The following is a 15,320-nucleotide window of genomic DNA, read 5'->3' as shown; positions in this document are numbered from 1 at the left end:
TGAAGACTTTGGAGAACAGGGGTAATGTGCTGATATTTCTTAGTATGGGTAATAAGACGAGCGGCTGAGTTTTGGACTAATTGTAGCCTATGGATTAAATAGTCAGGAAGGCCATAAAGCAGGCTATTGCAATAATCCAGTCGTGACGTAATGAAGGCATGAATAAGTCGTTCAGTAGTGGTGCGATCTAAAACATTGCCAATTTTGCTAATGCGGTGCAAAGCAAAATATCCCGATTGGCACGTTTTAGAGACATGAGTAGCCATATTACAGTGATTATCAAAATACACACCGAGATTCCTAATGACTGTGCTAGGAGTAATATCATTATTTCCAACGTGCAAACCTGACAAAAGGTCACATTTACGAAACGAGGAATGAAAATGAATCACCTCAGTCTTCGAATCATTGAAACTAAGCTTGTTCAAAAACATCCATTGTCTAATTTCCTTAACACATGCTTCAAGATGAGTCTTTGAATTATTACCATTCTTACAGGATACGTACAGCTGGGTGTCATCAGCATACAACATAAAATTGATGTCATGTTTCTTGAAAATATCATCTAACGGTGCAAGGTATAATGTGAACAAAATTGGCCCAAGTACACTTCCCTGTGGCACACCAAAAAGCAAAGGATTCAACTCTGACTTTGCTGACCCAATGCAAATCCTTTGGGTACGACCCACTAAATAGGAAGTGAACCACTGAAGCGCTAAATCTGTAATCCCATACCTGTTTTTCAATCTATGAAGTAAAATGGACTGATCAATGGTATCGAAAGCGGCAGTCAAGTCAAGCATAACTAAAATAACCTCTTTCCGATTGTCAAGTGAAATCAAAATATCATTTTGAACTTTCAACAGTGCTGACTCAGTACTGTGATACTGCCGATAAGCTGACTGAAATTTGGATAACAATGAGAATCGGACCAAATATGCATGAAGCTGGTGAGCAGTTATTTTCTCGATTAATTTACCAACAAAAGGAACATTTGACACAGGCCTGTAATTACACAATTCATTTGGATCCAATCCAGACTTTTTAAACAGAGGTCTTATGATAGCCGTTTTTAATTCTGATGGAAAAACGCCCGAAACAAAAGATTTGTTCACAATCGATAATAAATGCGTTGAAACATAAGGAAGACCAGCTTTCAAAAAGTGAGTCGGGATCGGATCCAAAACACACGATTTAGAGTTCATTGATTTCATGAATTTGATCAGAACCTTTTCGTTAATTGTACTAAAATGCATGAATGAGTGACCAAGTTCAGTAGATACACATGGAATATCACCAGGAACGTGCATCAGTTGCCCTCGAAGACGATTTATTTTGCTATTAAAAAAGTCTAGAAACTGTTCGGCTAATTTTTGATCGTTGTCGTGTTGAGGCAAATTCTTTGCTGCAGCTGCTTTGTTGCCAATCATGTCATCTATTACAGAAAATAGTTTTCTCTGGTCGCAGTTCTGGATTTTATGCCGGTAATACAACTCCTTTATTTGTTTTACAAGTCGATTGTGTCCTAACCGCTTGGCTTAGTTAGCACCCACACTTCAAATTCCTTTGAAGTAATCTTCTGTGGAGTATGGATAATACTTCAAATCCCTGCACAATTCTTTTGTATGGTTAAGCTCAGGGCAAGCAGGTAGATTTGGTCACGCTTCACTGCTCTCAACAGTGCAGCCTTTTTTAATGCGGTGACTCTCTTTTTTTGTGAGAAAGTGGTGATTCTGAAATGTTGAGTCGTGGTTCTGAAACGTCAAGATCCATTCCCATCACCAGTTCTTTTCAGAAACAACATTTTTTCACGAAAGAGATATTTTTTTATGGTGTACCCGCAAGCTAATTTCATTAGTTTAACATTGTTTTGTACTTAAACTTCCAAGAAGCATAATTCTCCGTGAAAAGTAATAGTGGCTTGGCTGTGCCTGACTGTGCAATCCTCCAAAAATCTGATGGATTTTGAAGGATTTGGGAGGTTTAGAGTCAACTCTAATTTGTTAATATCATCTTCAATTCTTCACCCAGGCTACTATTCTAGTTGTATTACCTTCCATGTCTGCATGCCGTGTAGACAGACCCATCCTCGCTGCCAACCACAAAGTTATTGACGTCATTGCTGGGGAATGTCATGCTAGTCACAGCCACTGACTTGGACTGTTTGTAGTGTAGCTCCATACTATCCTGTTATGGTGAAAAAATCACCAAAAGAGCAGATTGAGGACAGTGTTATTTTAAGGACGAATTAAAGACAAATGCATTTGTTGAACAGATGTATAGTTGGGGGGTTTTCAGAGTTTTCGAAAAAGCATGGAAGGTAGACTATTTATTTTGGATTTGGCAAGACTGGTAGTGCAAGCAATATTATTACAACTCATGCATATTCATAAGACAAATGAACTTCTCCTATTGGTCTATGTTCCAAGAGTAGTAAAAAAAAAGTACTTTTAGCAAACTTTCTGACGCATGATGCGCATATTCCGATCCGGTACGTAGTACTATTAACTGATACCCTAGGGTTAGCTCCTCGACTTCTAACTATGCCAATGCAGGTTATGTTGTTAGGGGAACAATCCTGAAGCCTTCTGTTAAGCCTCATGAGGATCGTGATATTTGTGTTCTTGGGCAAGAGATTTTACTACAATTGCCTCTCTCTGCATCCAGGAATATAAATAAGTACCTGCTTGTAGAGACGACATTGTACTGATCTTAACTGCTGCATTAAAAATGATCTCATAGCTTGATGAACAGGGGTATTAATCGTGAAACACTTTTAGATATTTGCAATAAGCGTCACATAGTCACATGATTATTATTTTTACGAGATTAACCTGAGGTTGTGAGAGCATATCCAGACTCCAGGAACACATCTTGCCATCGGTTGATACGCTGATCAAGTTGTGTGCATTCTGGGTGCCCACAACATTCACGCAGTACACTGGGTGCTGTGGACGAAACGATCACAACAAAAACCAGTCATACTCTAGACAAAGAGCTATAGTTCTGAGAAAAAGAAAATAGCTGAAAAACTATTATTTTTTACAAGGTCTTGTTGTTCCCTTTAAAGATATAGTCCATCATTTGTAATTTGTGCATTTTGTTCGTTTAAAGCAACAAAAGTGCTCAAAATCTAAAGAAGGGTACTAAACAACTAACCTGATGAAGTTTCAGCTCAGCTTCGGCTGTATTTTCCGAGAAAAACAGCATTCTAGGATCTCAGTTTCAAATCAAAAGTTGCTGAATCATTTTATGAATTTGGCCTGAATTCAGCGTCCGAGAGACGTTCTCACTGAGCCGATTGCAGCTTCGCGATGTCGCGCACTGATCCGACGAATTATAACAACCGCACGTGCGTGTGTGTCGTGCCAATGCTTGCGCGCGCTTCGCCAAATAACAAAACGAACTATTAATTTAAATTTCCTATGGTGCGTCTTAAGAAGCACCGTTGGAAAGGCCTTCTTTCGTTAATTTCTTCAAAATGACAGCTTCCCATAAGGAATAATTTCACAGGGAGTTTAGTCCCCTTACTATCTTTCAACCAAGTGTGCTTTTCAACAATAATTACGCCAGTTACTTTTCGGATAGTTGCAAATGATGGACTATAGCTTTTATTTGATACCACATTTGAGGTTATGGTGCTTGTAATTTTGAATCGGAATTACCCACTTGTATTTCAGCGGATTAGCGCAGCATCCCTTGGGAGTGTGTGGCTTCTCATCCCTAACTATAGGAATGTCCATGCAATAAATGTATGGGCATTTTCTTGTGATTGGTGAAGTTTTTCGTAGGGTATAGTAGAGCAACAAGAACAAGGCAGATAACCCACCTAGCCAGTAATCACAGCGCATGGAAGAAGATGGCAACTGTCCAGTTACAATCAGTGTTAATTTTACATCATTGTACACTATTTTTCCCATTGATTTGATGAATGTTTACTTTGGCTTTTAAATTCGGTTTTTCAAATTGTGGTTGCCTGCAAATTGCAGCCCAACGATGACGACAATAATGTAGTAGTAAAGCATGGGTTAAAAAGAACAAAGCATGGTATAGAACTCACTGTATGTGCGGCTGCTGACAGCGGCGACCGCTGGACCGGAGTGCGCTTGGTGCTACGGTTATCCCACAAGACAATCTGACCGGAGTAGGTTCCTCCAATCACAAGGTTTGGATGGAAGCGGGCGAACGCCGCCGACATCACTGCAGACTACAGACAGAACACAAGGACACTAACATGATCCAATGCACACCCACAGTACTTCAGTACAATTAGGTTCTGGACAAGTTGCGGACGTTTTGTATCGGGTTTGACTTGCAGAATTCTGAACAACTTTCCTGCAATCTTCCCGCAATGAAGTTATCAGTTTGTTGAGTCAAGCAGTTGCTAATGCAAATGTCCCCGGAACATGTCCAGGACAAATGCCAAGCTTCTTTCGGACCACGTGAATGATTCTACCCGCAACTTGTCCAGAACTCGTCCCGGGTGTGATTTGAGACAGGCCCTTATGGAATGTTGCATTGAGTGGTGGTCATTCTAAAATCATGGCCTTTTCTCTAATTTTACAAATAATAACCGCTTATGTACAGGGTGATTTTTAGGAGAATTTGAGGAAAAACCTGCATTAGATTTTGCTCTACAACATAATGTCTTAAGCACTGTATACTCAGTGCTGTCAGTAAGCTTGTGACATCAGGTTGGCACAGTGGTTACTGTCCTCGCCTTCTACCGCTGTGACCCGGGTTCAATTCCTGCCCGGCCACATGTGGATTGGGTTTTCAGTCCCTGCTTGATTCCGAGTAGTCTATGTAATAGACCTATGGCGAATGACATGGGTCTATGATATGTGAGCAGATTCGCTGATTAATTAGGCAAGACCCCGCCTCTTGACCTCCTAGATTTTGACCAATCAGCGGGCGCTTTCTATATCGGGTCTTCGGTCATTCACCTGTTGCGTGTTATAGACAATGGATTAAAAAAGCCCTGCGTCACGCGCTCTGTATATCATGTTACGGAATAACGCGCCCGGCTGTTGTTGCAATACAAAACACTGCATTCGAATTGACCAACCAAATGTTAAGTCCTGATTTGGGAATGAAATGACGTCACGATTAAGTAAAGTCGACTCTGATTGGCTGAGGCGCGAGATCGCATAAATCTGCATGCTTTGATATATCAGACGTTAGACAGGTGTCTGGGCTCCGTGGATAAAGGGTGATACTCAGACTAGATTCCGAGGGTTTCCCCAGAATACTCTTCTGGGGTTTTCCTCCCACCTCTAGAACTGTAATTTCTTCTCATTGTCTTCTCTCCACAGATTTCTTCAGGCTTGCGAGCTACAGTGCCTAGGGCGCTTTTGAGGAATCCTTGGTTTCATTATCAGAAATAATAATAATAACAAAAATAAACACTTTGCAAGCTACCTCGGGTGAGACTCGAACCCACCACGTCCTGCTCACTAGTACAGGTGTCTTACCACTCACCCACCCAGCTTGCCGAGGTCGGCTGGCCGGTGATGAGGAGTTCCTGACAGCATTTCTTACCTGAAAGTGGAAGACAAACTCTGGAGAAGCCTCCTTGAATTTCATGTTCCACACCAGGGCCACGCCATCGGGTTCATGGGGAGATTCTTCATTGTTGTTGTAGGATCCTACCACCAGTTCTGGGAACTACAAAGGAAATAACATTTGAGAGAAAATTCATAGATACAGTTTACCCATTCCTATTGGTCGACAGCCGTCAAGTGGCCGGTCTTAAACGGATGATAAAGATATGGCTGGCTGGTCTTAAACACTTTTCCAGTGTCACATGAAATTTCGACTCCCATGAAATCTGGTGCCTTTTAACTTCTCATTGGTTGAACGTTCACGTTCCTCACAAAGGTATGCGCAATACTACCAGTGAATCAGTATGTCATAGCCCGAAATTCACACTACACCAGCCCACGTGCGTTCTGCGCGACATCGCGCGACGTGGCAGTACCTGAGATGACCAATCCAGTGAGGTGACGGTGCGGTGACGAGACCAGCGCTCATCAAAGAACTGATAGTTAAGGGATAACTTGGCTCCTGCATCCTTGTCCCTGTATGAAGAAACAAGAAAATACCACACAGGGATAATATCCACACAATTAGAGATGTGTTTTGTGCATGAGTCATGTAAATAAAAGAAGGAACAATAATTGAAGGTAGAGTATATCATTTGCAGCTATCCAAAAAGTAACCGATGAAATTACTGTTGAAATTATTCTTCCCGGCATGCTGTCATTTTGAAGAAAATAATAAAAGAAAGTCATTTCCAAAGATGTGTCTAAAGGCGCATTTTTTGAAATGTTTTGGAAGCCGTGAATGGGTGCGGTTGCTATAATTTGTTGGTTTAGTGCGTGACATCCCGTAGTTGCAATCGGCTGAATGAGAACGTGTCCCGGACGCTGATTTCGGGCGCAATTCAAACATGACCCGGCACCTTTTGAATTGAAATCGAGATCCTAGAATATTGTTTTCTCAGGAATATACAGCATTCGCTGAGCTAAATCTACATCAGGTTAGTTGTTAAGCACTTTTGCTCAAAAAAACAATGCACAAATGACAAATGATATACTCTACCTTTAACCCCCCTCTCTGGCTGGCAATTTCAACAAGGCCAGCCCAGCAGTCAAAATAAATCAAGTGACTGTTTTTGACAGTTGAGTGCTCCCTGCCCATATGAAGCAAGATTGACTGGCCGCAACCGTTTATTGATGTATTTATTACATACAGCTATGCTTTGACTGTAGGAGATTGATAAGCCAGCTGTATCTGCCAGTTACTTGCTTTCGTCTGTGGATGGAATAGGACTAGTCACAGTGCCTACAGAAATATGATTTGACTATTGGTGACTAGCCTGTGTATAAAGGCATGGCAGGGAAGTGAAATGAATTTCTGACTGTCTGTGACTGATCAAACAAAAGGAGGTTAATCAATTTTATACAACACATGAATAAATCCCCATCATCTGATTGGTGGGTTGTTGATCACGTGTGTGGCATGCGCCTGAGTGTCGCACCACTTCAGTAATGATGGCTGAATGATTTGTCTAGACACTCACCCTTCGCCATCCTCGTCCCCTTTGCCTCGGTAGTCAATGAAGATGTTCTTGTCTTCCGTCAACGCTCTCTCCACCACCTTGGTGCTCTGACTGAAGAAGTTCAAGAACTCCTCTGATGCCAGGATCTGATCGATCTCTTCCTCGGTCAGTTCTTGTACTATAAAAGTAAAAAAATATTCAAAAATCAAATTTGGAACATCTGCTCAAAGCGGTTTGAAATGTTTGAACATTTTTAAACAAGCTTGATTGGAAATATCGTGTTAAAAAAAATCAGTATTTTGACCCCAGTGACCTCATGATGACCTCTGACCCCAGTTTGGTCATGTGACATGTTGGGGCTGGGCTACTGGTACTCTTGACAAAGCTTGGTTGAAATCGGTCAAAATATGTGATGCAATCAAGCTAAATGAGTCGTTTGTCAACCCTGGTCAATTTTTGTTTATTACAGATTTGAAAAGAGCACAATCTCAGCATTACTCATGTGAAAACCGCATGCTGGTACCATCTTTAGTTCAAAAATTATGGAAGTCGGAACACCAAGAGATGTGATGAAGTGATGTGATAAAGTGGTCCTATTTTGGCCTGTATCTCCAAATGAAAATTCCCGACAAACGACTCATGTAGCTTGATCGCATCACAAATGTAGGAGCAATAGACAATGTCAACGTTTGTTACTAACTATCAGAGAGACATGATGATTTGTGGAGCTGCTATCCCTCAGCTGAACATAACAAGTTTGAGAAATTCAAGATGTCAGAAACAATTCAAGATTGTGGGGTGGAGTTTTATCTGGACAGACCATTTTACTGACATTCTTGAACATGCTTCTGCAAATATTGACATACCTTTTATCATATTATTTTAAAATGCCACCAGATAACTGTATGTCAGCGTGTTGGAATGGACCCCACAAACAAAATTAAATGTAGAGTCACATCCTCAGAATATGTGAATGTTTGGAATGTTCAAACCTTTTGGTTCTTCTTCTTTCTCTTCTTCGGCCGGTGGTGCCTCAGGAACCGGAGTGACCGTAGCCGGTGCTTGACTCAATGGCATCTCCTCATCGTCATCTGTCACACAAACCATTACAATCATTACAACTCATTCCTTGACTTCATGAAACTTCATACAAAAAACCCTTTGAAGTTTTAAGGAGATCTATGACAGCTACAATGTTCTTTCAAAACATCCCCCCCCCAAAAAAAATCCTCTATCCCACAAAAAAACCTACAAATCGGCAGGCGGATTTTGCAGACTTGGGAAGAGTAAAGGTCGAGGGAATGCTGCTAAAGGGATATGTAGATATTGTACACATACACCGTTACTCACAAACAGCTTAATGAAGTGAAGCATTTCAGGTTATGGCAAACACAACTTTGCTTGTCCTCACCGATGCATCAACGGAGGCTGGTAACCTCTAATTTCTCTCAGCTCTTGAGACTTTAGGGACCGTTAGAAATGGTGCTTGTATCTAGGATATGACTGCAGCTCAGACAAGTTGCTCGCTACATCGCCATTTTGCGTGGTTATCTCATCTGGCACACTATGGGCAGTATGCATTTCATATCATATTGGTAAGATGTATGCGAGTTTGGTTAAATTACCACACAAAATGGTGATATAACCAGCTATTTTTTGTCTCTCGTACACGCACATTTCTAATGGTCCCTATTGCGTTTGACCTGCTCCCCAGGATCAACTCTGCCTCGTGCACACGTAAAGTGTGCATTGAACGCACACACATTGATCATATTGGTAAGCTACCCAGAATGCTTTGCGAATCATGCGTTTCCTTCACAGAATTTCTTGAGAGACGTATTGTGACCAGCATCCTTGCATATCATTCTAAATGACCAAATTATATACATCCAGCACCAACACTTTAACACACTTTGGATGAAATGAATCATGCCACAGACAATTTAAATTTAATGGAACCAAATAATTTCTGACAACTTGCCTCACATTCTAACTTAAAAGAAAACACGAAAACAAAGTGCTCTGGAATGCATGTGAACAAAAATGCCTTTGCAAATGCCTTTTTTTTTCAAATCTGCATACTGCATTTCAAAGCATATAGAACTGTATTAAATTACTAGAGCGCTAACTCCTCAGTCTTACACTCAGAGATGTATTGAATCCTTCCTGCGTGCAGACATTTTGAACTCATGTGCGTGTTTGTAGAAAATAATACAATTTAAATAGATGGAGTGAATTTTGAAAGTGTACTCTAAGTGCAACGCTCAAGAACAACATACGCAAACAACTTAGTGCCATGACCGTTAAAACACATCACGGTAAAAAAACATCTGCAGCGGATGCGCGCACGCATTGCGTTGTTTGCGCAGCGTAAAATGAAATGCTCATTTACTGATTGTGCTTTTCGGTCTCGGGCGTATCTGCTTCGATAACGCACCTGTATAAAATACAAATGTAGATATGCAAAAAGCCGTACAAAATCTAGAGTTTTCCATAGGTTTGTGCACAAACATGGATGCGCCCAGCAGGCATCACTTTGTGCATCGAGTCAGTGCTCTAGTAATTTAATACAGCTCTATGATACTGCATCATCTGACATCATGGACAAATCCACCTCAGATGGATGAAAACCCTTTCGATGTTCACTAGGATAACATTCAGTTCACTCTGAAATGCACAAAAGCATCAACAAACATGCAGATCATGCTCCTATTTCACTTTTTTATTTAACCCTAACCACCCCAACCCTTCAAAATCCAACTGCATGTTTTGTTGGAATCTGTTGGAGTGAGTACTGCACTGGTGAACTGATTATGCTTTACATGGGGTTTAGGCATAGCACCATAATCAGAGTCCAACAGTTTGGGTGTTGAGTTTACCATATGGTGTTGGATTTTGCAAGAGTGGTGACGGTTCCTAGTACATCACTCAAGGGTTAGGGTTATGAGAATAAACTTAATTATGTGTATTCTTTGCAATGCAATCCTCCTTGCAAGCTCTCACGAGTGGTCAGAAAGCCCCATCATGCACAGTGTCTATAGGTCAGGGCCGTAGCCTATGTGCATGTATTCAACCACATCCTGCAAAACCAGGTTTGTATGGACCATAGACATATAATAAAACCTAGACACGACATTTGCTATTGCGCCTGTGAGCACAATGCTGCGCGTATAGAATAACATAAGAAGTATGCGCGTAAATCGAAGCCATGCATTACATTCGCGCATCGCGTAATTAAGCCGCGTGACGCAGTCCGTTTTGCTCACAGAATTCACAACGTAAAAGCAGATAATGTCGTGTCTAGGTTTTACTATATGTCTATGGTATGGACTAACTCGGCGAACAAAATTAGAAGCCATTTTTTTTAATGTGCAACCAGGCTCGGGCTCAGGTAGTACGCACGCACTCCGGGCTCCTTCCACCAACAGGGTTGCCAAAATGCGCGCGCGCCTCGTCTTTAAGAACGCATGTGGCATGCGTGCAAACATGGTTCCACCACTACAAAAAATGGCTTCTAATTGTTTGACGAATTAGTGTATATTTATCCTTTATTTTGAGCTTATGGTAGCTAAAGGTGAAAAGCGGCAAATTCTCTTGAATCCTTAAATCTTGAATCCTTAAATAGTGGATTGCATTTCTGACCCTTATATTTTGCACACTTCAAAAAATAATTGCACACTTCAAAAAAAAAAAGGCACTGAAAGTTAAGTCCTATTTTAGTTCATTAAATTAACTCCATCACCAAATCAAAACTCCATCTCCAAAACTAGGGGTGTGCATTTACGGGTAGTACTGGAACAGGGTACCCGATTGAAAGAAACACGAGTATCAGGGTACCCGTAAAAGAAACCCAACCTGAAATTCAAATCTCAGAAGTTGCTGTTTTAGATTGTTAAAAAAATGTCCACATGATAATACTGCCACATCGCTGCATCAATGCAGCAAGATACAAGTGTGTACAATGAGCTTTACAGCTTTACTGTGTAAATTGCAATTTTCATGAGCGTTATAATTGTGAAATATGCTTTGTTTTCCCATGTAGCCTGGTTTTCATTTTTAAAATCCTCAACAAATGACATTCGTCGAAACTTTTTTTTTTTTTTTATTGTCAGAGAAGTTACCCCCTGGTACTTTGTAAGTTGTAAAGTTTGTTTCGGGTACCCGATTCCATAATCTGGAACCAGTTCCTGACATGAACGGTCGGGTACTCGGGTACCCGGTTCCGACGCACAGCCGTATCCAAAACCAAATCAAAGTTTGCACCAAAATGAAAAACCTTCATTCACCAATTTCCTTCAATCATAACACTTTAGAAGCAAGCTTCTTCCCAGTCCCAAAAAAGGACAAAATAAAATGAAATAAAATAAATCACTTGTGTCATCACGCACAACAATCTCATATTCAACTACAACAACATGCAGAGTGCATCATGCGATTCCAGTCGGACCATTATACCTTCACTGTCTGATCGATCTGTGGCAAGCCAAGTGTGTGGGCATAGCATTGGTGACCACAAAAGAGAAATATCCAAAGCAAAATCACAAGAGACGAAAAAATAAATTAAATACACTGGAAGAGAAAGAACTTCACACACACATTTTGTTTCCGTAAATAAATACAATATCGACTGGTAGATACAATAGTAGAATGACATCATGCACAGTGGATGTATTTACAAATTTAAGAAAGAAGTTCAGATATTTTGTTTGAACTTTATGCATTTGACATTTGCAACAAAGGATGCACACATTTTTAAGCATATTCATTGCAGCGTATCGTTTGTAGCAGCTTGAGATATGCGTGCCGCTTTTCTGGTGCAGCTTTTGAGGAAAACTTGATGCTTTTGAGCCATGTGCTTTAATTGTATTTAGTGCAATGGCAGCTTAGATTTTTCAAAGAAATTCCACAACTTGTGAACTTAAATTTCACATCCCAAATTTCTTGGGAAATAAATAGACATGTGTTAAATACAGTGTTAAAAACCAGTTTTGTCCAAACAGCCGCCAAATTTCACCCATCAGTGATAAAAGGTTGTTTAGTAGCAATCACGAGGCACAAAAAAATTCACTGCACATTCACAGAGGCCCCTTAAACTGGTGGACACATTTTTGCAAGTCATTGTAGAGAGCAACCCCTCCATGGAGGTTATTATAATTCACAGCTGGCCCAAGCTTCCACCACGTTACGGTTGTGCGAGCGTTCGGTGATTCTGTACCAGATTTGTTTAGTCACAAGTCCATCATAAGTCCAATCACAAGTCTAATCACAGGGATGCTCTTGTGGCAGATTATTGAAACATTTAATACGGCAGATAGGTGATGGGATTGTGCCTTTGATGATACAAGCATGGCATTTGGCACACAGTCAGAGTATGTCATGAGAAAGAGATTTCTCATGAGGACTTGTGAGGAACTGTGAAGGACTCGACAGCACTAGTAACACCAACTGTAACTTCTCACTAGTTGAACCCATGCGATTCCGGCAAATTTCGCTGTGAATGTTTTGCGCTGTGAAATTGGCTTTTCGTCTTCATTTTTAAGAGAAACTGGCCTTACGATGTGTACCCACCTTCCTTGTCCTGCGTCTCTGTCGGTGTCTGAGTCTCCTTTGCGTATGTCACTACCTCCTTGGGTGGGAAGCCCATGATGGTAGGCTTGGACCGTCCCAGTTTGAGCTTATGTCTTGGGCTGGCACTGCAAAGGGATAATTGAGACTTTCGATATTGCACTTAGTTGGTTTCTCTTTGTGGTTTACTTGAGAAATTCGTAATAGAAAGCCGTATCCTCTCTGAGTGATCCCCGTTTGCTATATCCCAGGTTTGCAATATTGCTAATGTTCCTAGCATCATGACTTTGGGTATGATTCCTGGCTACATGGCTTCTGACTAGCACTCCTTGAACAAAGACATTGACAAAATGGTTATAGCTAATATAGGTCTGGATATCCGGTGGTCACAGGTGCAAACCCCGCTTCAGTCAATTTCTTTGTTCAATTTTTTAAAAACAAATTATAATGTACCTAGTCAGTTTCCCGTCGAGGTTTATTTGAAAAATATGTAATAATAATAATAATAATTTGGGAGGCTAATCATCCTTACTCGCAGCTGGAATGCTAAATTGCAAAGGACGCGGCTACAACGTTGTCGGGCCGCTGGCACGTAAAGGCGCCTATGGCTGCCGGCCACATCGACCCATATATGACCACGGAGCACAGCCTGAGATCGAAAGTGTTTGATTTTTCCGGAGGGAGGAAAACCGGAGGGCCCGGAGAAAAACCCTCGTGGCACAGGAGAGAACCAACACACAACTCTACTCACATGCGATCCGCGGCCAGGATTCGAACCGTGGTCACCTTGGTGAGAGGCGAGCGCTTTACGCACAAGCCACCAATGCCAGTCACCCAAAACACACATTTCAGACTGGCATGCTAGAGTCACTCCAAACCAAATGATGATTAAGATTTGAATTCAGCACTTGAACAATTTGACATAATATCATTGCATAATATCAAACCTGGACAACATAGTACCTGGCGATATATGGTGTCGTATCTGGTGTACTGGAGTCCTGACTTCCTCCATCACTTACAGATGATTTGGAAGGAGAGGGTGGCGACCCAGCTATACAAGATAAGATAAACAAAACATTATTAGATACAATCTAATGTACTTTAACTTTGAATGTGAAATAACAGTTATATAATCAAAACCCTGTAAGTTTCTGGCCCATTGCTCTGTCTAAACATCCCCCTTATCCTACCCCTCCCCCCCCCCCCCCCCCACGCACAAAAAAAGCCAATATGGGATTGGGAGATTGTCTAACCAACCGCAGCCAACATCTAAGATTTGACGAGCTGTGGCACTTACCTGATTGAGGCAAGCCTAACTCTTGTAGGAGGGCGTCTGCATCCTGTCGTTTCCTCTCCAGGTTCTTATCACCCGCCCCCGCTGCATCCGCTACTGCCTTGGTGGCATCATTAGCCTGGCAATTCATGGCAAAACAAAGAACATAGAATACCATAAATGCATAAATCTAGCAATGGAGCGCTGTGGTCCAATGGTTATGGTGTTTGACTGACTCATGTGTGTGATGGTAGGCGGGTTTGAACCCGACAGTAGAACATGGTGATGGTGTTCTTGGGTAAGATAGTTTACTACAATATACTCCATACAGAGAGTGGATATCAGTGATCTCGAGTTACTGTTGGAAGCTGGTCTCGCTGTCTGATGAACACGGGTAATGATGAAGCATTTTAAGACTTTGGTATAAAGCGCTATAAAAGCACAATGTTATTAACAAAGGGGACATGTAAAACATTTGCAAACATAAAAAAACAAAATTTCCAAATTATCACGAAATAACTTACTGGACTGTTAGTGAATGACAGTCTAAAGCATCCTGTAAAATCATGGCAGCTGGTGTGCTGACATTTTCAAGAAAAGTGGTATTATTGTATCAACTGGCCTTTTTCAAATACTGCTCCCAATTGATCACTATTTACTTAGTCCGTGTTTTCTTTGCAATTGATTACACACCTGTGAACGGGTGCAAACCAGCTAGACTGATTCCCGGACCCGATAATTACCCGACGTCTATAAATTGCCCCGGTTCATATTAAGTGGGGCCAGGGAACCAGACTACAAGATCATGATTGTTTTTCTTGGTTTTTCCAGCATCGACATGTGCAAACCCAAAACTTCAAAACGTAAGTGTCACAATATTTGCTATAAAATAATAACCATCCCAAATACATCCATTTCTAAAAATGACAGCTAAAGCAAATGTTGTACATTTCCTTTAACCCTCATTCCCCTCAGCATTTTTGCTGGGAATCTTTCTGAACTCTTAAAAATCCATCACTGTGCAGGAACCCTGTGATACACTCGTTATACTGAAGAATCCAATTATGCACTGATTATGGATGCCAGCAGGTGGGTCGAGGGTACGCGTACTGAGTCATGTACCAGTAGCTGAATCATGAGTGGAAATACTGTGGGGAGGGGAACATTGAAAATTCCCCTCCTTATGCCCCTTACAACAAACCAAATCAAGCTCGAAATAATCTCTGAAGCTGCGGGCCAATGCATTTGTGTTCATGCATGTGTGACGTGATTGTGCCATGTATGAGTAGTGTTTTCAGTACAAACATCAGGTTTTGGACCCCAATGACCCAATTTTCCAGGACTGCATATATTGGTTGGCGGTCAGTGGCGACCCATTAGGGCCTGAGGGACAAGGTAATTTACAGCCATGCAAGG

At 41.3% G+C, this 15,320-nt stretch overlaps 1 protein-coding gene across 2 annotated transcripts in view; it reads right to left on the bottom strand.

Annotated features, from left to right (window-relative positions):
• Positions 1 to 15,320, bottom strand: part of LOC119720133 (cytoplasmic dynein 1 intermediate chain 2-like) — a 30,632-nt gene that overhangs the window by 10,841 nt on the left and 4,471 nt on the right. The window contains exons 3-13 of one of the 2 annotated variants that reach the window (XM_038189688.1): positions 13,929 to 14,043; positions 13,592 to 13,682; positions 12,632 to 12,756; positions 11,519 to 11,536; positions 8,056 to 8,154; positions 7,085 to 7,241; positions 5,981 to 6,080; positions 5,542 to 5,667; positions 4,061 to 4,207; positions 2,835 to 2,948; positions 2,054 to 2,187 (exon numbers count right to left, since the gene is read on the bottom strand). In XM_038189688.1, coding sequence (XP_038045616.1) covers positions 2,054 to 2,187; positions 2,835 to 2,948; positions 4,061 to 4,207; positions 5,542 to 5,667; positions 5,981 to 6,080; positions 7,085 to 7,241; positions 8,056 to 8,154; positions 11,519 to 11,536; positions 12,632 to 12,756; positions 13,592 to 13,682; positions 13,929 to 14,043 — 1,226 coding nt within the window. The remainder of the gene's footprint in view (positions 1 to 2,053; positions 2,188 to 2,834; positions 2,949 to 4,060; positions 4,208 to 5,541; positions 5,668 to 5,980; positions 6,081 to 7,084; positions 7,242 to 8,055; positions 8,155 to 11,518; positions 11,537 to 12,631; positions 12,757 to 13,591; positions 13,683 to 13,928; positions 14,044 to 15,320) is intronic. The other variant, XM_038189689.1, reaches the window with a different exon arrangement.

This window comes from Patiria miniata, unplaced genomic scaffold (assembly GCF_015706575.1).
Source record: "Patiria miniata isolate m_02_andy unplaced genomic scaffold, ASM1570657v1 HiC_scaffold_9, whole genome shotgun sequence".
NCBI classification, from domain to species: domain Eukaryota; kingdom Metazoa; phylum Echinodermata; class Asteroidea; order Valvatida; family Asterinidae; genus Patiria; species Patiria miniata.
Note: the sequence above shows the minus strand (reverse complement) of the source record. Positions and strands in the feature narration are given on the sequence as shown.